This window comes from Pholcus phalangioides, unplaced genomic scaffold (genome assembly GCF_987345545.1).
Source record: "Pholcus phalangioides strain wild (caught in Gottingen) unplaced genomic scaffold, Ppha-v1.0 ptg000015l_1, whole genome shotgun sequence".
Lineage (NCBI taxonomy): Eukaryota > Metazoa > Arthropoda > Arachnida > Araneae > Pholcidae > Pholcus > Pholcus phalangioides.
In genome coordinates this window covers 12,166,572-12,191,642 of record NW_028301608.1, presented here as the reverse complement: position 1 = coordinate 12,191,642, position 25,071 = coordinate 12,166,572, and the positions used below count along the sequence as shown (strand labels likewise).

General features: G+C 35.2%; 1 protein-coding gene across 3 annotated transcripts in view; it reads right to left on the bottom strand.

Annotated features, from left to right (window-relative positions):
- Positions 1-25,071, bottom strand: part of LOC149075455 (neprilysin-2-like) — a 63,249-nt gene that overhangs the window by 1,617 nt on the left and 36,561 nt on the right. For all 3 annotated transcript variants that reach the window (XM_089242809.1, XM_089242810.1, XM_089242811.1), the window contains 16 exons: positions 20,995-21,156; positions 20,733-20,816; positions 19,146-19,357; positions 17,632-17,811; positions 16,597-16,683; positions 15,547-15,671; positions 15,192-15,414; positions 13,275-13,373; positions 12,274-12,351; positions 12,069-12,172; positions 10,992-11,056; positions 8,659-8,710; positions 6,288-6,355; positions 3,990-4,120; positions 3,801-3,866; positions 1,392-1,487 (listed from right to left, as the gene is read on the bottom strand). In XM_089242809.1, the coding sequence (XP_089098935.1) occupies positions 1,392-1,487; positions 3,801-3,866; positions 3,990-4,120; positions 6,288-6,355; positions 8,659-8,710; positions 10,992-11,056; positions 12,069-12,172; positions 12,274-12,351; positions 13,275-13,373; positions 15,192-15,414; positions 15,547-15,671; positions 16,597-16,683; positions 17,632-17,811; positions 19,146-19,357; positions 20,733-20,816; positions 20,995-21,156 (1,832 nt within the window). The remainder of the gene's footprint in view (positions 1-1,391; positions 1,488-3,800; positions 3,867-3,989; positions 4,121-6,287; positions 6,356-8,658; positions 8,711-10,991; positions 11,057-12,068; positions 12,173-12,273; positions 12,352-13,274; positions 13,374-15,191; positions 15,415-15,546; positions 15,672-16,596; positions 16,684-17,631; positions 17,812-19,145; positions 19,358-20,732; positions 20,817-20,994; positions 21,157-25,071) is intronic.

Sequence of the window (25,071 nt, the reverse complement as noted above, 5' to 3'; positions counted from 1 at the left end):
TTTAGAATTTAGCTATACAATTTAGAATTTATCAATAGAATTTAGAATTTAGCTATACAATTTAGAATTTATCAATAGAATTTAGAATTTATCAATAGAATTTGGAATTTAGCATTGATGACAGAATTTAGTAATAGAATTTAGCAGATTCATTTGTTTGCTCGCAAAAAGTGAATGACTTTCTCAAGTAAGAAGGACAGAAATAGAGAGAGACAATAAAAAAATCACTGCATTTTTTGACAGAAAATAATGTTGTAACCACTTTGTTTATAATTCGTTTCATTAATACGAGCATCATGTATGCGTCCGTTTCCATAATGCATTATGTACGTCTAACTTATTTATAAATATTCTAATTCAATAATTATGTATGATTAAATAAGAATGTGTTATCTTTGAATTTCTTCATCTCCAGTAATTTTGCATGCTTTATTAATAATGCGATGTTTGTAAATATTTTTTTTTCCCCACTAAATCATTCTTTTTTTCCCATTCTGAAATCGAACTTCTAATAAGTCGAACTAACGACAACTCGAAGTTTTTTGTCGGCTGCTGCACTTCGACTTATTGAGGATTTGACTGTATATAGCAGTAGAATGTGATGCCGGTGTAGATTTTGCATTACTTTGTTGTATATAAGGTTGAGAGAGGTTCCAAAATGAACTCACGACAAAAGCCAAACTTGGAGTACAGTAATTGTTTCGTAAAATATGAAGTTATAGTTGATTGCACCACAGCAAAACCAGATGATTCCAAAAATCACACTCGGGTTGCAAAACACTCGATCAGCCAAGGTAAGGCAGGCTGAAACTATGGATTCTGAAACCTTTTGGGAACGGCAATAAAAGAAAATTTCAACTCAGATAGTTCAAATCTATCCACAAGTTTCAGTAATGGATGATTTAGCCCCTTTACTCAGACTTTTGGGAACAAATTTGAAAGATTTGTAGCTGAACTTGCAGAGATAAATCTCAAAAACTGGTGTTATTGTTAATGACTATGGAAATGAAGAGAAAAACGATTTCAAGAATGGAAAAAAAAAATTCTGAGGAGCTGGTTTCTGATTTTTTTGCTCTCTCCCAGCCACCCTTTCCGTATGTAAGTAATTTCCAGTTTTAGTGTACACTAAGTAATCTCATTACATAGTGTGTTTTACTCGTCAGACCGTAATGAGAAAGAAAAGATAAAAAATAATGGCCGAGGGCAAGGAAAAGAAACGGTATTCGTTTATACAGGGGTGCCAATGAAGAGTGTCGAATGAAGGAAGAAAGAGTTCGAATGCATTTCGTTCATCTACGGCAATTGTACAACTACATCTACAAAGGGCACAGATATCTCGTCCCTGTACGTTAAGTTGAAGTGAAGAGTCAAGCATAAAATGTTTCACTTACATTCGCTGCACTTATCCAGAACAATTGTCCGGGAGTGTATTTGAGTCCAGGAAGACTTGGCTCTTCTTCGTTGTCAACTACCCAAGCATGATACGCCTGAAAAAGCATTAAAACCATGATATTAAGCAGAAGATCAATCAGTTTTCGTGAATGACGGGCAACTTTTCTGTGCAGTACAGGCTGCACATAATTGAAGTTCCTCTTTACGGGCTGTCTACTACCTGTCACAAAATTTTCAAATTCAAGGAACTGTTGGGATGGGGAGAATTTTCGAATCCATTTAGAAGACCGAAAATCGCTGCGGAGCTTTAGTGCGGAAAGTGTTCGCAAAAAGAGTTTCGCCAAGTTATCACGTTTTTGTAAACTCAATGTCAAACTACAGGGTTGTTATAAATAAATTGACACTACTCAGACGTATGTAGTGCCCATTCTAATGGAGCATTTTGATGATAATTAGTATATAGTATATATGGACCATGAGAGAGGAAAAGAAAGATTCAATAAAAAAATATTTCACAGAAACTTGGTATATACGTTATTTGGACCAAGATAAGTGGATAACTGAAGTGGATAGCTGCGATAAAAAAATACCACTTTTTCACTTGGTGGTAAAAAATTTAACTATTTTTTTTTATTGAATCTATCTTTTCCCCCCATGGTCCATATATCCTATAAACCAAGTTTCATCAAATTACCTCTCTCCCCATCAGAATGAGCACCACATACGTCTGAGTAGTGCCAGTTTATTTATGGCCGACCACCCTGTATTAAGTGAAGAAATAAGAACGAAATGGCTCTACCATGGCCGAATATTTGCAATAACTTAGCATACACACTGCAAATTCCATACAAAACTTCCTTTAGGATTTTAGAATACAGATATATGAATGAGGAATCTATTTTGCTCTTAATTTCTTTTCAGCCCACAATTTAAACATTTCCAAAGTTTTGTAGCTTTCTGATGAATAGTTTCAGCTGGAGACAGCTCAGAACAAAACAACTATAATTATGTACACCCCCAGGGCTGGACAAATCTCAGAAAATTTGTATACCCGGTCGGGCATATAACAAAATAATAGATAGATTTTATAGGTGGCAAATGGGCTCACATTTTTTTAGATATTTTTCCCGATATTTTTGTATAGAAGAGAAATGCGCATAAAATATTTTCTATAATTTTAGAATCAATCGCAGTATTTTTAATCCTTTTGAACACTTTATGTACCATGTGTACACATGGTACTTTATGTTACGTTATGGTTATGTACTTTATGTATATACGTTTTTGGAAATATGTATTTTCACATTTTTTTGCAAATTAAAAGAAATCTTTCCTCTTCATCCGTAAATACCTAGTGCCGTCTTAATGCATGATACCACCACGGCCCGGAGGCCTCAAGAGAAGAGGGGCCTCACAAAAAAAATGAGATATAGTTGAAATTTTCGAGGAGTATACATGTAAATTTGCCTGTTAGGGCCTCAGAAAAATCATTTGGCCCGAGGGCCTAAGGTGTACTCAAGACGGCCCTATGAATCAGAATATACCATTTCGCTGGAAGTGAGGTTTTCCGTTTTTCAGAAAAGTCAGGTTTCAGTATATGATTCCATTTTGAGCCCAATTGCAGTATATAAAGGCGCATGACCGCACGGAGCTGCTAACTATTAGGACCATGAAAATGTATTGAAATACGTCGACTTCATATTTGCATCACGGCTGGCGAAGAAATCAATGAAATTTTAATCGAAATTTGTACATATTTTAACGGCTGGCGAAGAAATCAATGAAATTTTAATCGAAATTTGTCCATATTTTAATCCACATTTGTCCATATTTTAATCCACATTTGTCCATATTTTAATCCACATTTGTCCATATTTTAATCCACATTTGTCCATATTTTAATCCACATTTGTCCATATTTTAATCCACATTTGTCCATATTTTAATCCACATTTGTCCATATTTTAATCCACATTTGTCCATATTTTAATCCACATTTGTCCATATTTTAATCCACATTTGTCCATATTTTAATCCACATTTGTCCATTTCAATGAAATTTTATCCATATTTGTAGGAACACTTGCGTCAATTGATGAAAAATCTAAAAAAACTAACATGTTTAAATTTTTAGTTATTTTTTATATGTCCGCGTCGGGCATGCAGCAAAAAAAGAATGCCCGACCGAAATTTTTTCATGCCCCGGGCATTTCGGGCAACAGATTTTCCCAGCCCTGTATAGTCCTACTATACCCAGTGTATCGGGATTATGAGTTATTTTAAGAAAAACAATACTCTTCTTTGCATGAGAGTGTTTTCTTTCCCCTATTATCCCAAAAAAATAGAGCCCAAGACCCAGGATGTAATTTTTATCAAATGGAATAAAACAAATGCGATGATTGGTTTACCTTGTAAGCTTCCTTTATGCCTCCGTTGTCAGCAATGTTTTCACCCTGGGTGTTGATTCCGTTAACCTGCATTGAGGAAGAGAAATTATTGATATTTACATAAAATTATGTAAATTTTATTCTACGGTATATCGCGAAATTATTTTTGTAAAAATTATTTTACCAAAAGGAAAAGAAAGATTCGCTTACGTTCATGTCAACCTCGGTCACTGTGTAATTGCTGTACTGGTTGATCATGCACTGCGCCTTCTTTTTGAAGTGCTCATCTGTCTTGGTATCCCACCAGTTTTTATTGTTACCATCTTTGTCGAATTGCCTTCCTTTGGAGGAAAAGAAATGACAATTTACAATGTTGCTATTGGACTTTTTTATTTTATTTTAAAATGTTATCTTTTTGACGAACTGTGCAGCGAAGGTTTTGAAGCCTGGTCTTATGGATCAATGGATGACATCGTTCTTGGCCTAGATTGTACACCAACCGTAATCTCGTGTGAAATATACTGGGCATAATTGTCAAAAATTCCAAACCATCCTTCATATTTGTGATTGTACTATTATTGTAAGCAACTGACGATACATTTTCCCTCAAACTGTAGACCAGTGGCTCCCAAATTTTTTACGTCATAGAGGACTTTCTTTGGAGAAAATTTGATCACGGAACATGAATTCTGGAAACACTCAAATTATCTTGATACAATAAAATGGAGCAGAAATAAAGATAGACAACAATATGCATATCTTGTACCACTTCTAACTTGCATCTGTGAATATGCCACCCCCTTTTCATACAAGAATGGTTGAAAATAGTATAAGCAGTAGTTATGGTACTAAATGTTAAAAATTTTGACATTCGGTGTACACATCCTGAGTAAGCTTTATACATTATCATCTCATTAAATTGAATTTCACAAATTTAAACTGCAATTTTGGTCAAATCCCATTGATTTGTCAAGACAAGAAAAAAGTTCAACAGTTTTCCCCCAGGTGGCATTTTGGTTGTTACCGTCGTGAAGTGCATATCTCATTCAGTTATACCTAGACACTTCTTCCATCGCTCTATCTTCATTCATTCAAAAGTTATGACCACTTTAAGACCTCGTTTACAGTGACATACGCGCAGCCCCTTACAATCATTTTCTAGCTCTAAGAATCATTTTGGGATGCCCAGGATCAAAAAGATAAATATTTAAGAGAAATAAAGAACATTGGAAATTTCACATAATCCTGAATAACTTCTGAAATATGGCAGATAGAATCGTGAAAGTAGCGTAGTGGTATAGCAATACGAGTACGCGACGAATGATAAGAAAGGTTGGAACGCCGTCTGGTGGAAAACTTGGGAACTTTTTGTGTTATCTAGAAATCTAAGCAAGATGGACAAAAAAATTCAACAACCAAATCGTAGAAAGACATTTAGTTAATGAAAAAATGAAAAACATAGCTATGAATTATGTATAGGAAAACATTATATATATATATATATCTACCTATATAAGTCAGGCGTAATCACTACTCAGTATTTTGCTGCTTATTCATGAATTATGAAGCCTTTGTAAGTTGTTGTTATGTATGTGCATTATCATGTTGTAGGTCTGCCTGCTCTATACAAAGAGAGGGATCAGTCAATTCCCTCCCCCTACCGAAAAAGTCTTAAAAAGCTGTAAAGCAAATGATTACATACTGCGTACGGCGATCCCATACCAGGCAAGCTACCAGGTCTATTTTGTTTTTCATTGTGAGGAAAGTAGGCTTCACTCTTCCCTAAAAACATTTGTTTACTTTTTTTGTCAAATCAAGAGGTACTTAATGGCAAGGGAAATTTGAGATGCAAAAACTGCGGTTCCTAAACTTAATGGCATATCAGCTAATGAACTTCAAAATACTTGCAGGAAGTGGTTTGTGAAAAAATGAAAAGTTGCATTGATGCTAGAAGTGGGGAATGCTTTTAATGTAAACATGTAAAAAAATTTTGAATACGTTGAAAAAACTGAAAGAGAATAAATTGAAGGTATTCTGTGTTTTTGTAGAAGCACTAAAAAGTGTTTTACGTGAGTAAATCTATTTCGTATTTATCCTGTGCTTCATACGAACATATATATTATTGAGATTTTAAAAAAAGTTCTGCTATTCGAGCACTGATAACTTTGCGGAGCACCAAGAAATCTCTGATGGAGCACAGTTTGGTAACCACTGCTGTAGACAAATAGCCCTTGAGAGCTTTTCAATTCGGTAACAGGGAAAATACTTTCACACTCTCTAGACATCATCTTCGTCTGATCACGCGTCTATACCTTATCGTTTATATAAGGCATTTGAGACAACTGCATCCCAAGTTTTAAAGCAGAGACAATTTCTTTTTGGCAGGAAAATGAGTGCACTATTTTGTAATGACTGCATTTTCATAAGGAACAAATCATAAGTAAATATACCGCATTTAAAAATGTCATCCGCATTAAAAAATTCATATTATACAATACCAATTCATACCTTTGTCGTCGAATCCATGGGTTATTTCATGGCCAATAACAAAACCGATCGCTCCAAAGTTCAAGTAACTATAATAACGGGAGAAAAAAAACATTTATTTTTCGGAACTCCAAAGATATGCTGTCAGATCAACAATGTGTGAACGTGCCTGAAACCCATTGGATCTGATCAGTGTCTATAACCATACATGCACTTCATAAACATTCCTCTGGGGAATTTCTAACGAATTGGTTCTATACCTTTTTAAGGCCCTGGTGCCACAAATGTGTGGATTGCTTTTTCTCACTGTATAACTTTTTCTTTAACCTCTCGCACCCTTGGAACCATGAGTGGTGGTATCTAGGGCTATATATTAATCACATAGTCCTGGGTGGTATCGGGGTGCCAACTGTAATAACATGCAGTGCATTATCCCCCCCCCCTCTCCACCCCACCAGGTTTCTTTTAAACCTCAGAAAGTTAAGCTCTTACTTAAAGGATTGTGTAAGTTTTGAATTAGAAATATGGCGAATATGAACTTTGAGGGCTTTCAAGAGAAAAAACAGCACTTAAAATTTAACTTTCATTGAAGTTTTAATTCTGGAAAAATTGCATGTCAAAGATGAATATACCGTGCATCATCTTGGCTGAAAACATTTGAACGGAGTGAATTATTTCTTCACAGAAAAATAATTGAAAATTTTAAGGAAAAAATAAATATTTGTTGACATTTATGTTTTTAATGTATTTCTTGAGTATCAAAAATGCAAAAACATCTTGAAAATTCCAAATAACAAATGAATGCTCGGGTCTGGAAGGGATACAGGAACGTGTTTGTGTGAGTGTACTGTATATGCGTGGTGCAAACGTATTTATGTTGTCAAAGTTATGCTTGTTCGATCTACACCGGCGTTGCTGTTTAACTTCCGTATTTCAATGGCAGTGGCCTGTCTGATCAGTAACTGTACGGCTGTTTCTCCGGGTATGGACTCTTTTTTTTCGTTGTGCATGGCTACTGAACACAGCGCCATATTGTGACATCATGGACAATTAACTCTGCTTTTTCCGCAACGTGGCGACATTCAGTTACAACAGTCGTTCTTCGAGAAACCATTACTGTTTCAACAAGACTGGGCAGCAGTTCGCATAGCTCATCCACATACGCATCTGGTCTCTTGAAATGGGAGATAAGGAATTTGAAATAGTTTGCTCAAAAACTTCACTTCGATGCCATACAGCACCTTTGGGATGAACTGGAACGTCGGCTGTGTGCAAGGAAAAAAAAACGCAACTCCGAATTCGGAATACAGATGGCAGCACTTGAAGAGTAACACATAATTCATTCCATAGAAACAAACTTCACCTTAGGTTCAAAATCACACCCGCATGTTTCGACACGTACGCATTCGTTAGAAATTCCGTAGAGGAATATGAATGAGACGCATTTGCGATTCAGTAGTAGAATAAAAGAAAACAGCAAGAATATGTGGCATTCATTAGAACTAGTTTCAGATCGTTTACAAGAATGACGTGATATTCCGATCCGAACCCGCAAATTTTATGAATTGTAAACATTCAAAAATTGGTGGATATCTTCCCTAAGGGAGTGGCGGTTGTGATGTCAGTAAAAGGTGTTATTAATTTCTGCTGTATATTCATGATCATACAGTGTAGCCTGACGTACAGGGCGATTCCATAATTCCCCTTGGCCGCATTATATTGCTGAACCGTTGGTCCTAGAGGTCCACTTCCAATTACGAAAAAGTATCCAAATAACATATAGAAATCAGATACGTCATTCATGAGGCAAGGAGTTGTATATTTATTAAAATGAAAGCAATCAACTTTTTATTTGGTCATCCTGTCCTAAAGAACCCAATTAAAAAAGAAGTTGTTGCCCTGTCTCTCCTGGAGCCAAATTACACGTTTGTAAGTGCAGTATTCACTCGGATATTTGAATGCAAAGTCAGAGAAAAGTTGGGGAAGAAGAGCATGAACGAGTGAAAGAAACGTCGTCTGGTAGTTTATGGTGTTCTTTCCCGAATTTCCTCCGATTTTTAAATTTCTTGGCGAATTTTGCACTTGGAAACGTGGAATATTTTTGTTGCCCTCAAGAAAGACAGGGTAACAATTTTCTTATTCGGTTTTTGATTACAGGGCTGTCCGTTTAAAAAGTCAATTTCGAGATTTCAATAACTATATTGCAACATGAATGACATATCTGAGTTCTACATGTTATTTGGATGCCTTTCCTTAATTGGAAGTATGTCTCTAGGATCAACGGTTAAATGCGGCAAGGGGAAATTAGGTAATCACCCTGTATACATAGCATTCATATAGCATGGACACCCGAAAACTTAATAAAGGAGAAATGTGTGTATTTTTTCCTTACTGTGGTCTGTCCTTGCTGAAAAATGAACCCTGAAGAATTCCGGCCGGAAACTCTGGAATGAAACAAACATCCATGCGAATTATTTATAAACTGAAGCTCAATCAAATGCAGACATTCGAAGCAGAAGCACAAACATCGATATTAGAACTTTCGGTTATTTCTGATATTTTTACCGAATATCGATTGGTGCATGCCAGAGGGCTTCAACCTTTTTCTAGTCGCGAGCACTGCCTGTACCCATCATAAAAAGAAGAGCACACTTACGGCATGCTTGACACACAAATGCATGAAATTAGGATGATTTTAATCCTTGAATACAATTTGCACAAACTGTTTAATTGGAACGTTGATTAAGTGCTCGCGAGCACCAATTCGGGTACGAGCATTGAGCACTATGGGTGCTTCAGGGAGCACCATAGTGCTTGCGAGCAACGGGTTGAATATACCTGGTATATAAGGAAAGTTTTGGACATATATCTGGTAAAATTGAAAGGCATCTGGCAATGACGAGATTGAGGGAGCAAAAAATGAGAATTTTTTTATCAAGTGATATGTGCCCGGTAATGCCACGTTTGAGTGCTGGCACCTAAAGGAGAATTGAAGTATAGGGTGACTATAATTAAAGTTCCTGAGTAGGTTTTTCCTCAAAAACCACTCATCCGAATGCAGCCAAATTTTTAGGATATCTTGATGAGAGCACGGAAGAGAGATGATTATGAATAAAAAACAAGAAGTTAAGTTTTCGACCACCAGGTGAAAAAAGTGACGCTTTTTATTACATTTTACATTTTCCTATGGTCCATATAATAGCGTTTATGGCAGGTTTCAATTGAGTACGTCTGCCAGAACAAGTGGTACGTAGGTCTGAATAGTTTCAGGTTTCAGTATACTGACACAGCACCCGTTAGTATGCTGACACTACTCCGACCTATGTGGCACCTGTTCTAGAGGACGTATTCCATTGAAACTTTGTATATACGCTATGCGGTCCACGGGAGAAAAAAAAATTGAATAAAAAGCACCACTTTTCCACCTGGTTGTAGTAAATTAATTTCTTTTTTAAATTTTTATGTCTCTCTCCCACGGTCTCATTAAGATATCCTGAAAATTTGGCTATATTTGGATAAGCAGTTTTTGAGAGAGAAAAAACTATACTCAGAGCACGGGAACTTCAATTATAATCACTAGGGCTAGGATTTTTATGCTTTAAAAACTTCTAAAAAATGTTCTATAAAATATGCATTTATGCCCTTAAGAACTACAAACATGCTCTATAAAACGAAAAATGTGTCCTAAAAAGTTTTCGTTCCTATCTCAATAACATTAGTTTTAGCAAAATAATATGATAATGAGAAGTGTTGATGTAGTCTATACTATTTTGAACCATTACTTATTGTAAGAACATAAATTCTTCGTTTTACTAACTAACTTCATCGAGCCAAAATTTCCGTCAAAAATTTCCCTTTTGATCCCAAGTTTTACCCTCCAAATTCAGAATTAATGTGCTGCCATCTATAGGTAAAAATATCTAGCCAATTAGTGTATTTAGCTTTAAAAATGAACAAAACTGAAAATATAAATAAAAAATTCTTTTTATTTGATAGAAACTCTTAAAATTACCTACAAACGCTAAAAAATCCCTCCCCCATTTACCAATTTTATCCAATTTTTCCCACGATATACCATCACCGACTGAGACGATTGATCTATTTACAGCCACACACCAGTGTCGAAGGGCTAGTATTTTTATACTCTAACAATTCAATGTGATTGCTGATTGGTTGGAAAACCGAAATTTCAGGATTTTTTACCAATCAGCAATGACGTTCCATTTTTAGTGCATAAAAATCCTAGCCCTAAGAGCTCTTATCAGAGGCAGGAATCGGAAAAAAAAACCAGTTTGAAGCGGGATTGGAATAGCGAGGAAAAAAATTTACATTATATCAAAAATCATGAAATATGTAAAATATGCCCTAAAATTTTGAAAATATGCTCATCACGTGAAAATAGCGAAATATGCAGAGACAGAAATCCGAGCCCTAATAATTACCCTGTAAGTACGGAAGAGAATATTCCGCTAGTTTTTCGATGCCTGCACTCTTTGTAAATGAGAAAACTGATGAATTTCATCTGAACTCACTAATGCGACTAAATGGAACTCTGGTGCTGGACTAGCTTTCAGGTGAGATTCAATGCATCTCGAACGATGTTTTGAATCTCACTTTGTGTGTGTTTGTGTGGCCGAGACAGCTTCTACCACATAAACGCGTTATTACCGGAATACATTCTTTATCATGTTAGTGTTATATCGTAAAGATAAATCAGGGTTTTACCAATGCTGTTCTCCAGAGCGTTATAATATGCGTTCACCACAGCAGCTCTCGCATGCTTTTTCCACCTGGTGGTGAGATAAAAAAAATTATACGTAATTGAAAACTCAATCATAAATCTTGTAAGAATCTTCGGAAGAAATTTTCTTTTTTTTTTAATTCGTTTTATGAGAATCAATATAGTCTATATAAATGGTTTACGATTGCATTTTGTGAGAATCCAGGATATCATTCATTTTAATGAATATGTTACGGTGCATGTGATAAATTCGGTTCCGGGTTATTATGCATAATCACAGAGCATTTTAGTTTGATAAATCTCCCTAAATTAAATCACTTTTACCGGTGATCATGCACTGTACCCAAACGTCGTTGGTAAATTGATAAGTACTAAAAAAAATTATCACTCCTACCGGCGATTATGCATGACATTCAAACGACACGTCGTTGTTAAACATGGTGAATCGTACAATATGATATACAATACATGATAATTCACACATGTATTGTATCGTTATATCGGGGATGCGATCGTAAATTTTTTTTACTGGGCTTGATCTATTCATCACACATACTAGACTCATTTGGAATTTATTTTTATATTTATTGAATTCACCAGTTGCACTAATAAAGCATAATCACAGATAAAGGCGATAAATTTCAAGTATTTATCAAACTTACCATCGACACTTGGTTATTATGCATAATCGCCGGTAAAAGTGATGAATAATTTTTTTCAGTAGTTATCAAATTTACCATACGTGGGTATTATACATATTCGCCGGTAAATGTGATAAATTTATCAAACTTACAAAGATGGTTGATAAATATGCGTAACAACCGTTTATTATGAGTAATAACCGATTTATCGTATTTACTGCAACAAATATATTCTTTGATTTATTTTTCAGTTTTATAGCTATTGAAATTCATTTCAATGAATGATATACAGAGAAATTTGTGGTAACTGAAAAGAAGAAAAAAAGATGCAATTCAGAGTTTTGGGTATAAAAGATAATTTTTCTTTTCGCGATTTCAAAAATTTATGCAAAAAATTTTCGTAAACGTTTGTGTACTTACTCTCCTTTTATGTTAGGTTTCCTCAACTGGTTGAATGCGTAATCAGTGGCGAACTTCTTCACGTTCAGAATGTTATCGAAGTAAGACTTCTCACTAAGAGTCAACTGAACAGAATAATGGAAAACAAAAAGAACATTAGTTTAAGGACTTCTTCACCAAGGTAAAAACCTTTATATTCATTTTAAATTAATTCAGTTGTACTTACATTAGCATAAAGATCAGAAACAGCACTATCATTCCTCAATTCTTTGGGATATCCGATGTAAGGAGTGATGCTCTTTGCCTGTCAAAGAAAGTCTGTTATTAGTAGAATACTTATTATTTTTATATACGACGGTATTTTTACTATATTGCATTTAAAATCAAGTAAAGTCTCATGTTTCTGTAGTTCTATGAATAGTGTCAAATTTATCGTTTAAAAAACAGCTGAGGTAAAATTTTTAATAGTTTGGATCGTTTGAAATGGAATTCAATATTCATCACTAGTTTATTTTAAAAATCATAGTTTTTTTTAAATCGATTCTATACAATAAATTGAATTTAAATGTAATATAATAAGAAATATATTCGCCGTTTGCCTCTGTTTTTCCTCAAGAAATTACAAGAAATTATATTGCAGTTGAGTTTCCAAGTATATCAAGGCCATCTTAATGAGCTCGAAGTTCCCCGAGTTGACACATCTGTGGTTCCTCTTTTCACTTTTGTAATTTTTTTTTTGTTTTAATAATTTTAATCGAATTAACATTAAAATTAAATAAAATATGTAAATAAAATTAGAATAACTAGAAATCCTCAATCACTTAGAGTAAGTGTTTTTTTTTCAGAAGCCCCCGTTGGCTAATACGTCAAGACGCTATCGCTCTGTGTAACAAAGTCACTTCGTATCATCAAAAAATTATGGTATAGAAAGTTTATCAAATGTAGAGTAAATCTACACATAAATGTGGTCGTTCCAGAAAATTTTACAGAAATTCAAAAATTCGTTCTGTAGAAGTTCTTCAATCAGTTCGAGAGTACGGCGCTATCTGACTTTCATTTGTTTAGAGATCCTCTGCCACTTATGTTTTACTATAAAAATATTTTAACACTGGTTTATTTTATTGCTCCTTTAATCAATAACGATTAGGCTCAATGAGCGCTTAAAACCAGCCATTTTTTCACATTTTTTTATAGCATAAAATTCACTACTCAATTCAAATTACTTACTTTTTCGATGGCTTGAGTTCTCGTTTCGCTCTCCATCCAGTCTATCTTATCGAGAATGTGCAAGAATTCTTTGTGTATGTATTCGACCATTTCCATTGCCTAAAAATAGTTTATATTTCTTATTGATATCAAAATAATAAATTATCAAATGTTTCCAATGAAAAAGCAATAAAATAGCTTCGGATAGATTTCAGAGAGATTTTGGTAATTATTAGGAGTTCATTAAATGCGGTTCTGGAAAAGAAATAATCATCTATCAATGCCATAAAATACAGAGTGTTTCAAAAGGAATCATCCAATTTAAAAAAAAAAATCATAACTATTCAGCTTTTAATCCGTTTTGATCAAATAATGTATGGGTGGAAAGAGGGAAATCTCGAGTTTCATACAGTTGCCGACAGGTAGCGATAACGCCCTTCCTTTGGCCGCCACTTCAGTGTTTGTCAAGATGGCGACTGAACAACAGAAATCATTTTGTGTTATAAGCTTCGCGAAGTGGGAGCCCGAAATGTGAGTCCGTAACAACTGTTCATCGTGCTTTTCGTCGACAATATCCTGGTGTTGAACTTCCTATCGCTCAGAGTATTAGGCGATTGTATAAACAGTTTCGAGACACGGGTTGTCTGTATAAAGGGAAATCTCCTGGCCATCCCCGCATATCAGACGAAAATGTGGAGCCCATCTGACAGAGTTAAGCACCTTTAATTTGGTTTGTAAAAAAACTTTGATTAGCCATGTAATATGAAATTAATTTTAAAGTTCAATATTTTTCGTAATATACGCATTTAAAATCGGATGATTCTTTTTGAAACACCCTGTATTAAAGGACAAATTATGGTTCCTATGTTAGAATTTTTCAACATTGGACATTTTAGTGTTGAACCTAAAAATTGAATCGTTTCTAGATAAAGGCCAATGACAGTATTTGCTTGGTCACAAAGATTGTAATTTTCGTGTTGTACAGGTGCTTTATTCACATAGCAAGAGATTGCAAGTGAAAAATTTCAAAGTAAAATTCCTTCGTGTCTTATTATATAATGTCAATGTCAAATCTCATTTTATTAAGATTATGCAAGGTATGAAATCAATTAGCTATAAATTCGCAAAATGGCAAGCAATTCTAACATCGAGTCGATGCATGATGTGAGGAATTATTTATTAATTTAATCATGAGTTTTAACTTCATCTCATCTACAAAAACATAATAATGAGAATTTCCTGTTAAAATTATTTTTTTGTCGTAAGTGTTTAGTAGAATTCGAAATGTTTTAAGGAAAATATTGCAGAGATATGCTGTTGAGATACTGCTGTGAGAGGTTCAGATTTAAATTCAGCTTTCAAAAGACTGCATTGAAACCTTATGTGATGGCGTCCACATGCTGATTATCAGCCAGCGCGTGGTTCTACGACAATATACTTCTATACTATAAAAATTTAAGCATTTGCTCCGTTTCCACTTCGAAATATGGAAGCCAGCTGATAGCACCAGTAGAACATGAAATAACCAAACTTTGTCAACATAAATGCGTTAGGGCAACACACTACATTCTCAACACACATTCCTGCATGTACTAATTCGTTAGAAATTCTTCAGAGGAATGTTTACGAGATTCACGTACGGTTAAAAAATAGTAGTAGTCAGCTTGCGACTGCTCTGAAAGGCGTCTGAAAGCAGTTGTCGACAATGCACATGCGTGATCTTGGTAAAAAAAAAAACTTGGAGCAATCTCATATCAACGATGCAGCACTTTCATACCATCTGGTTCTCTCAGCATAAGTAACTACTTTTGGAAACCTTTAGTGTCCCTAACCTTAATCTGTGCTTAGAAATCCCGATGTTTTTTTACTTCATCCGCAATTTATAAGTAGGAAAAAATAGTTTAGTATAATCCTAATATAATAGTAAGTACTACATACAGCATCTCTGCTCTCTTCCCTGAAATGATGTCGGACGTAATACGAGCCAAGAGCGACTGCCAGAGTACCGGTCAGAGAGGTCAAGCACTGTTCCCAGCGAGGTTCTTCTTGCGACTTCCCAGTCAGTGCTGCCGTGTATTCCTGCGCTATATTGCGCCAGTCTTTGGAAAGAAGGGATATGGACATTGCGGCCATGCGCCACACTAGATAGTTTGCTACAGTACTAGAAACAGGAAAGAATGAAATATTTCAGAACAAAGTAAATGATAAGCGTCATCGAAATCTCTTATTTACTAAAGCAAAAAATTCCTCGAAGTTTACCGGCAAAGGATTAGCTTTTCAGCAAGAAACTCACCGTTTATCAGTGGTTTCGATGAGATTCGAAAATTTTTTGATAAAACTTGGCACCGTGACCACAATTGGTTCATCCTCTGTGATTTGATTGTTCAACAGCCCGTTGAAATACTTCAACCAATCGATCTATGAACCAATAATAACATTGATTAAAAGTCGAAAATACAACTAGAAAATTGTTAACATAGTAAAAGCCCTCTTAACGGACACCCGTCAGATGCGGTCCTGATAATGAAGCAATTGCAGGGTCTTCTAGTTAATAAGTAAAGACTACTCAACAGCCCTTTGCTTTATTATTGATTATTTATTTATTATTGATATACAGTAAAACTCCTCTTAACGGTCACCTTTCTTTTACAATGAAATCATAATTTCCCTCTGTATAATAAAAGTATTAATTTCAAACCCCTGATTAACGATCACCCCTCTTTTACGGAAGACATTTTTTGTCCCACCGGTGTCCGCAAAAGAGAGGTTTTACTGTAGTAAAAATTTTATTCGATCCTCAATTCTCAAAGAACATGATATTAAAAATATATTTTTTTTGTCTACGAATAACAACTCACGTATTGTAAGTAACAAACATTTTTAAATATTCGGGTGTTTTTATGCAAAGTGTCAAGTTGCGAAAAGACTCTTTTGAAAGCATTTATTCCTGAGAAGAAAGTGCGTAATGAGTGGGAATAAAAACAAAACCACCTAAAAACCTTGTTTCTAATTCCGGAATATAATTAGCGCGTTTTGAAAATAAATTTGAGCTTGACCCTGTTCATAAATAAGGTTTCCGTCCCAGATATTCCCATGAGCAATGAAGTGAACGCCCATCTTTTAAAGAGCTAAACACCCCCGAAGTCCACCCATCACTACGTAAGGGAATAATGAAGCAGAATCACATCAGCTGGAACTCTTTGCTAAAACCCTCAGAATTATTTTTTCAATGATGTTTTCAATAATTTAGAACCGGTTTAATTTCATAAAAACGTATTACAATTTTTCAAGATAATTGACAAAATATGCATTGTATGGCATATTGATTGATTGATTGGTTCACCTTTGGGGCGAGTTCTTGAAGTTGCTCCACAGTGTATTTGTTGTATAGTTGACTGATGTTTCTTCTTTCCTCTCTCGGCAATGAAAACTGCACAATGAAAACATGAATATTCAGTAGTTGGTAAAACCTTATACTTTATTTATGAAAGTTAATGTGCAATGCATCAATGATAAACATACTATTTTTCTGCAATGTTTTTGAACACGTAAATTTAAAATAAAATTCATCGGTGAAGTAGATTTTCTATTGTTATTACTTATAGAAAATTAAACTTTTTTTCCAAGTTCGTACAGTTTTAAAAAATATTTGATCATTTTTGAGCCGATAAGTTTGATAATTCTTAACTATAGTTTTACTCTTTCAGTGATGTAGAAATCACAAACGGGATTTTCTTAATGATGCTATAGTGAATTTCAACATCTTGTCTTAAGAGAAAGTTTATGGCATTAATGAAGTCAACGATTGATGAACATCTTATAACAGGTGTCTTCAGCGTTCCAGACATTGTGGGTCAAACTAAAACTTCTCGGACAACCAAGTCATACTGAGATATTTAGAATATTATTGTAACGATGAAATCAAGATTTAAGAGGACTTGATGTAATGTACAGCGGCGTCTTTGTGGACTACGTAATTGGACCTCGAGTAAAAACGGAAGGAATCTAAATACTGTAATTGAAAACTTTTATTTGTTCCGAAATTATTTTTTTCATTGGATATTAGTTTTGATTAATAGTGGAATTATTTATTTCTTGATCTTACAGTTTATCCTTCATCTTCAGTTGCTTATAATGCCCATTTTGCATGTTTTCAAGTGATACAAATTAGACAAATTAGTTATAAGGAAATCTGAGTCAGTCCTAAATTATCGCGGAAAGCACACTGCGATAAATTCCCTATTGAACGTTCAAAAACGTGGAAGTAAGGCTTGCAATATGCATTGGCGATGTTTTTACTTGCCACCAAACAATAGAAGGCTTTCAGAATGGAGGAATGGATTTTTTCTTTTTTGTATTAAAACAGTTTAATACTCACGTTCGCGAGCTGCGCTTCGAACCGGAAGGCTTCAGTGAGTTCCTTGAGAGCAACTTCTTTGTCAGCGCCTAGTTTAGTGGCCACTTTTATCATGAGATTGAAATAGGCTGAGGTGACGCTGTCATTGAATCCTCGCAAAAAGTAGCTTCTGTCCGGCATACCCAAAAGAGGCTGATCTAGCTGCAGTTAGAAACAAAGAAGAGAACAAATATGAAAAATTTTCAAGAATAAGTACAAAACTAATTGCATTTGTTCCAAGCAGGAAAAAAAGAATTGAGTGTTCGAATAGTGGCACTTGAAAAATCTATTGAAAGAGCAAGGGCTTTTAATACTACGCGTAGTATTTGAGAGTTCTTAATGAACCCACATTCTTTTTTTTCGGGTTACAGGCTGTTCTTCCCTTCGACTTCTTGACCATCCTCAATTTTTCAAGTGTTTAGAGCGAAGTTTTTTTTCCACGATTTTTACAAATATATTATAGAGAAAAATAGATTGCATTTTTTTTCTTAGGTTTCATATTTCCTTTCGCAAGAAGTAATTAGTTAATGTTCCTATCCCATGATAAAGTGAAACCTTCCTCTAAAGTGTGTATTTTAAAGTTCTGCCCGTGTTTGTACCGAACTTTCATGAAATACGCAGAATGTCCTCAGTTTTAGGGAATCGTCACAAATGCAAAACGCTTTTTCTCACTACTACTACTTAACCGTACATGCATCTTGGAAACATTCCTTTACGGAATTCCTAACAAACTGGATCATGCCGGAATGTGTGTGTACGTGTTTTGAACCTAACGGGACCTTTTTTCTCCGTAATGCCTGTTATGTGTAGTGCTGCCATCAATTTTTCTAACTATGACTGAAGTGTAATGCACTTTTTCACTGTAGATTGTTTTCTTCTGATCTCAGGGAGTAAAGCCCTGACTTAAAGGATTGTGTAATTTTTGAGTTAGAAATATGGCGAATATGAACTTTGAAGGCCTTTATAAGAGGGAAGCACTTAAGGTTGAACTTTCGAGGAAGGATGTTTAAGGTGGCTTCCAGGAGAAAGTGCCTCTAGGAAAATTATGATTTATTGTACAAAATTTAGCAATAACATTCTGAAAAACATTGCATGTGAAGATCAATATACCCTGCATCATCTTGGTTGAAAATATTTGAACGAAAAACACGATTATTTATCCAGAAAAAAATTTAAAATTGAATTTTTTTTTAAATAAATATTTGCTGACATTTATGTTTCTTTCTAATGCATTTTTTGAGTATCAAAAACGCAAAAAAAAGAACATTTTGAAAATTCCAAAAAATTAATGTTCGGTTGGGGTCTGAGTACATAACTGTGTGTGTGTGTGTGTGAATTTTTAATTTTGGAAAAAAAATTTATTTACCCGCAGGTAAAGAACACCCCCCCCCCCTTCCGGGCTAACCATGTCAAAATAGTTTAAGCTGGCTGTCTGAAAATACTCATCAACAAACATCAAATACATGAATCGGAAAACAAAATGGGAGCATACTCACGTCGAGAATGTGATTGGTGTTGTTCCTGTAATCGGCAGTGACCGATAAGTCCATGAGTATGTCGTGACTGTAACCCATTTTACGGAATTTTATAAGCATATCAATCCAGTCGAATTTCGATTCGTCCCACTTGTCACCGACGACTACCGGCCAACCTCCGACGGTATCCAGAGCCAAATTCAAAGGATCTTCCTTCAACGTGTCGATAGTTTCTGTCAACAAAGAATACATTCAATATAGTGAAAAAGAATGTTTTGAATTCATAGAAATTAAAAAGGAGTGAAAAAGGAACAAGAATTCATGACTTCATAAAATTGTGAGTAATAAATAGTTGAAAAAAAGTTTAAGTAATATATTAGCTTATAATATAGATCAAGGGAGAGCTCAACCTTATGGAGAGTGTGGGTCACGTCTTCCACTTTTTTTGAAAACACGTAGTGGGCTACTTCATTGTCTTCGAAATGTGCTACAGGCCACGTGCGTGATCCCGAAGTGTGCCACGGGTAGCTTAAGTGATATAGGAATGCACCGTGGGTCACTTAAAAACCTGGAAATGTGCTGCAGGCAGTTTAAAAATAATCTCTAAATGTGAGCCATTCAAGTGATCTGATATTAATTGATCTGACAGTGTGCCGCGGTTCGCTTAAGTGACCTAGAAAAACACCGTAGGTCACTCGAGAATCTGGAAATGTACCGCTGGTCACTTGAGGGATTTGGTATTCTTTGATTGGCCACCCGAATGATTTGGTAACTGGTCGTGAGTCACAATCGAATAAAATATTTCATGATTTACAATTTTCCTAATTTACCATTTGAATAACCATTGTTTAACCAAACAATATTTGTGTGAATAACGATTTAGTTCATTTTCACGAAATCAGGTTTGAGGGTTACGGGCCACATAAGTTGACTTCGTGAAAGTCACATTTGGCACGCACGCCATGAGTTGGGCATGATTGATATACAGGGTGGGCAAAAAGTCCGTAGAAACTTTATAAATGAATAAAAACCAGACCAGAAAATGTTTGAGCCGATTCCCATCTATTTTGGCCAGGAAGGCCTATGAAGAGAAAAAAAAGAGAAAGAATTTGTCAGAAGTAGAAAAAATAAGAGAAAAACCGGAAAAATAACCGAAATAAAAACGGTTTGCAGGGTTAGCATCGCCAGGTCACGGGAAATTTTTCAAGACGGGAAAAACAATAACTCAAAAAACAGCCGATAGGTGGCACTGGTACGAGTGACTTCGATGTTAATATGCAAATGAGACAGCTATATTTGCGCTCCTAATCCACAACTAGTTCACAGTTGTAAACCGTGTATGTGGACTTGCTGCACTCTGCCGTTCCTGGATTTGTGACTCGCCTGCAATGTGGAGCACATGCTGCTGTAATAAATAAAAAGTTTTTTATTTCGGTTATTTTTCCGGTTTTTATGAATTTTTAAAGTTTATACGGACTTTTTTGCCCACCCTGTAGGATTTTCGATTGAGATCGAACTAATCGATTAGTTCTAACTGATCGTTAGTCGGATTTGGAAACAAGCCGCACTGTGTATATATAACTAGAATCACCAATAAGAATTACTCACTAACGTCCAGGCAAGAATCGTACATAGTTTTCACCATTTTTACGAAATCCGGTTCCTTTCCGGTCATCGATTTTTCCAGCAATACTGCAACGGTTTAAAATTCATTAATACTTGGAAAAAATTATAAAATATGAAATTTCACAGATATGCATCTGTAAAAAAGGACAGAAATTTTGATATGGGAGAAAAATTGAGCACAGAATCACAGCTGTTTTTCTATGTCTGAATTTGGATATGTGAACTTGAAGAAATTAGCACTTGCCTCTGAGTTTTAGGTTGAGGTCATCTTGGGAATCAGAGAAGACCGAAACCGATGACCTGTCCTCGGGAATGGTATGCCGATCTTCCCAGCCACCGCACGCAAATTGATAGAAGTCCTCGCAAGGGTCAGCTTTCTCATCTAGATTATTCAGTATCCGGGCAGCTGTAAGGAATCCAAAGAAAAATTGAATAACGAAAGTACAGTATAACCAGAGGACAATCGGATTAATATCATTAAGCCGAGGTAATACACATTTCAATATAAAAATAGTCGACGTTAGATAGAACGACCCCCCGTCGTACCAAGGAAAACGGAAGTTATATTAGGAGGTCGTTATATCGAAAGTCTGAAAGAAAATTAACTTTTTAAGAGAATTCCATGCTTTTGGGCGGAACCAAAAATTATATTATTCATTTTATAAAAAAACGTAAGCAGTTGCAATATGAAAATAAATCTGGTTGGAAAGTAATAATAAAATTGTAATAATTAATTGCATGCGCGCACATACAGTCAAATCCCGTTTTAACGAATATCGTTATAGCCAAAAAATCTCGTTTTAGTAAACACTTTTCTAATCTCCACCAGACAAGTTAAAACGAGAACAATCAAAAACCTGGAATTCCTTTATAACGAAATTTCGTAATGATGAAGTGATTTCTCCGGTCTCTTGGAGTTCGTTATAACGGGATTCGACTGTATGTGCCAAATCCTTCAATATCAAAGGCCAAGGTCAAACACAAAAATTTTTTGCAATAAAAATTCGGTGCAGAGTTGAATTGAGATGTTGTATTGGATTGAATGGCCTTTGTGGGTCGTTATATTGGAGGAAAAATAACATGAAAGGAATAGGAAAACATTTGGGACTTGTCGTACCGGTCGTTATAATGAAATGGCCTCAATAGCACACATCCGTTGTAACGAACGTCGACTGTATGTTCAAATCATACCCATTTTCATGAACTCGTGTGGTCTTAAACAATTAATTCGTAAAGTCGTTCGTAAATGGGAAACGCGTTCAAAGAAACATTGTTGGCACCAGCCAACACGTGTGGGCTCCTAAAATCGATTGTCGACTGTAACTTGGATTTAGAAAATTCTTCAGACAGAAAATTAGTTTGATTTAATGTTTTAAGATCAGATTTTCATGACAAGATTCCGGGCTTTGAAGCCGTGGCATCCTCTTCTAGAATCACAATTAATAGAATTTTGAGAATCTGGCTGCACCTTTCTCCGTTCTCAACTCAAGAGACTTCGACTGCATGCCGAATTCAGTAAAACACACACTCTGATTGGGAATTACAATCCTATTTCTACATTTAATACAATTTTATACTCAAAAATATTTCGTGGTAACTGATTCCACGTCACCCTGAAGTGCCACGACATATCGTTTGAGAATTGCTCTGCTTCATAAATAAAATATCTTCATGAACAATAAATTTTATGTGTCTTTTATGACATAAATTAGTCTTCATGGGAGAGAAAACAACTCTCTTGACCGGCATTAATGTACAGGGTGGACGAGAAGTCATGGACATATTTCAAAAATCAGTAACAAATCAACCTATTGGCATAAATAGGTGCGGTCTGCACTGAAATACTTATCATGGCCTAGGGTTTTTTTTTGTTTTTTTTTTTGATGAATTGGAAAAAAATTCATATTTCACTCACAGGTGGGGCTGTAGAACGAAAAACTCGACATAAGGCATAAAATGAAACACAAACAGCGCATAATTAATGTTTATGAGAATTCACGTCGCATAAAGCGATCCCATTTCAATATGAGGACTTTTCCACCAGCTTAGATGTAGCCCCAGAAAAGGTGCTCGTATTGTGAAATGTGATTGCTTTATGTAACGCAAATTGCCACAAACTTTAATTATGCTCTGTTTGTGTTGTATTTTATCTGATGTCTCTGTCGAGTTATTTGTTTTACAGTGCCACCCGTGAGTAAAGTTTGAACTTTTTTAATTTATCAAAAAAAAAGAAACTCTAGACCAGTGTTTCTCAAAGTGAGCAATATCGCCCCCTTGTGGGCGATGGAGTAGTCCAGGGGGGTGATTATAGAAGCTAGGATTATAGCATATGATCCTATGGTTCGCTTCAGTCGGGGAACGAGGAGAGGATCAAACTGTAAGAGCAATACGTGTATACGAAAAGGCAGTGTGATGAGAACGTAGCTATTTACTATTATCACTAGAAATAATGAATGTAAATAATCTGATAATCATTTCTGCTGTGGAAAATTATATATATAGCTAAAATAATGATATAAAAATCAATATAAAGCACAGTAATTTTACCTACTCACAAAATCACCTCTCGGGTCACATGATGCGGTCCGCGGACCAGCTGGTAAGGTGGTAGGCCACCCAGATCTAGACCATATCTTTCAGTATAAACTGTACCTATTTGTGTGGATTGGTTGATTTGTGATTGGTTTTTAAAATGTGTCCAGGACTTCTCGTCCACCCTGTATTTTTTGATACACGGGATGTCTTGTAAATCCTGATTTGGCCTTTATCTGGCCAAACATTTGTCGTGGAGATAAGGCTCTATTTAAAAAATGCTCAAAGTGTGTTCAGCAATCACTCTGTACCAGAATGACAATACGGCGTGTCTCATAATATAAAAAACTTTAATTTCTATACGGTCATTCTTGTCCTAAACTTCCAATTATAAAGTTGTTGCCCTATATCTCCTGAGGCTAACGCAAAAAAAAAATTCATTGTTTTTAAGTGCACTATTCAATGCGATATTTGAATTCCAAAAATCACAGAAAAGTTGTAAAGAGAAAAGCATAAACTGACGAACAACGCTTGTTTCCCTCATTCATGCTGTTGTATTCCAACTTTTCTCCAAATTTGAATTGAAATATCCCAGTGAATATTAAAAATCATGGAATTCTTTTATTGGCCTCAGACGGGACAGGGCAACAACTTTTTTATTGGGTGCTAAGACACAGGGGAAAATTTTTTATTTTATCATACACTATTTTCCCTCTCGAAACTGGTACAGAGATTCTTGAACTCATTTTTTAAGCATTTTCTAAACCGGAATCATATCTCTACAACGAAAGTTGATAAGATAAAGACCGAATTAGGATTTTCAGGACACCCTGTATGTAGCAAAATACATTGAGGCACTGTGTTCCACAAAATTCAAAAGTAATTATATGTTAACAGGACGTGTGATCACACTAAGGGAAGTGTCCGTTATGGAGGGTCCATTGTACTACTAAACCACACACGCACCTCGTGAACATTCCTTTTAGGAACGTCTAACTATCAATTACTATACTGTCACCAACGGCATTTTTCATGAACATAACAATTGATGGATATTTTTAACATCATTGTTACTACTGCACGTTGATAACCATTGTTGTTCCAATGTTCACACATGCGAAAAAGCCTTCAAGTTACATATAATTTTCGTTATACACGAAAAATCCAACAAAAAGATATTGAAACCGAAAATATTTGGGGGAAAAGAAAAAAAACTATTTCATAATAACAATAATGCCTAATAATAATTCAAGGAAGGAAAGAAAATAGAAATATAGAGGTGATAACAAAATGAGTTACTTATATTCGCCTCAAAGAGACATTATAATAATAATATTGCGCCACATATGCCATTCAAATGCACGCCAAAAAAGCCACAATTTTGAATGAGAATTATTTAGCGCTTTCTCGACAGCAATTCTCTCTGCTTGAATGGCGCTAAATTATGGGTAGTGGTCTACATAGGACATTAGCACAGGATAAAACACTTCTTGACCTATATACCGGCCTGGTTAATACATGTTTAAAAAAAAATAAGAAAAATAGCCATCATAACACGCGAAGGTCACGCGAAATCCTGAAATAGCATTTTCATGACCAGATGTCACTTGAAATATTTTCTCAAACTGTATTATTTTGATGAGGTTCACGTGAGTTCAGGTGCTTTTAATGATTATCATGGGAGCATATAAAAAAAACGCTGTGTATAATGCGTATCGTATTATAATTCTCTCTTATCATGATATAAATCGGCTTCTAAACATAGTTTGATCAATCATATTTTGTCCCG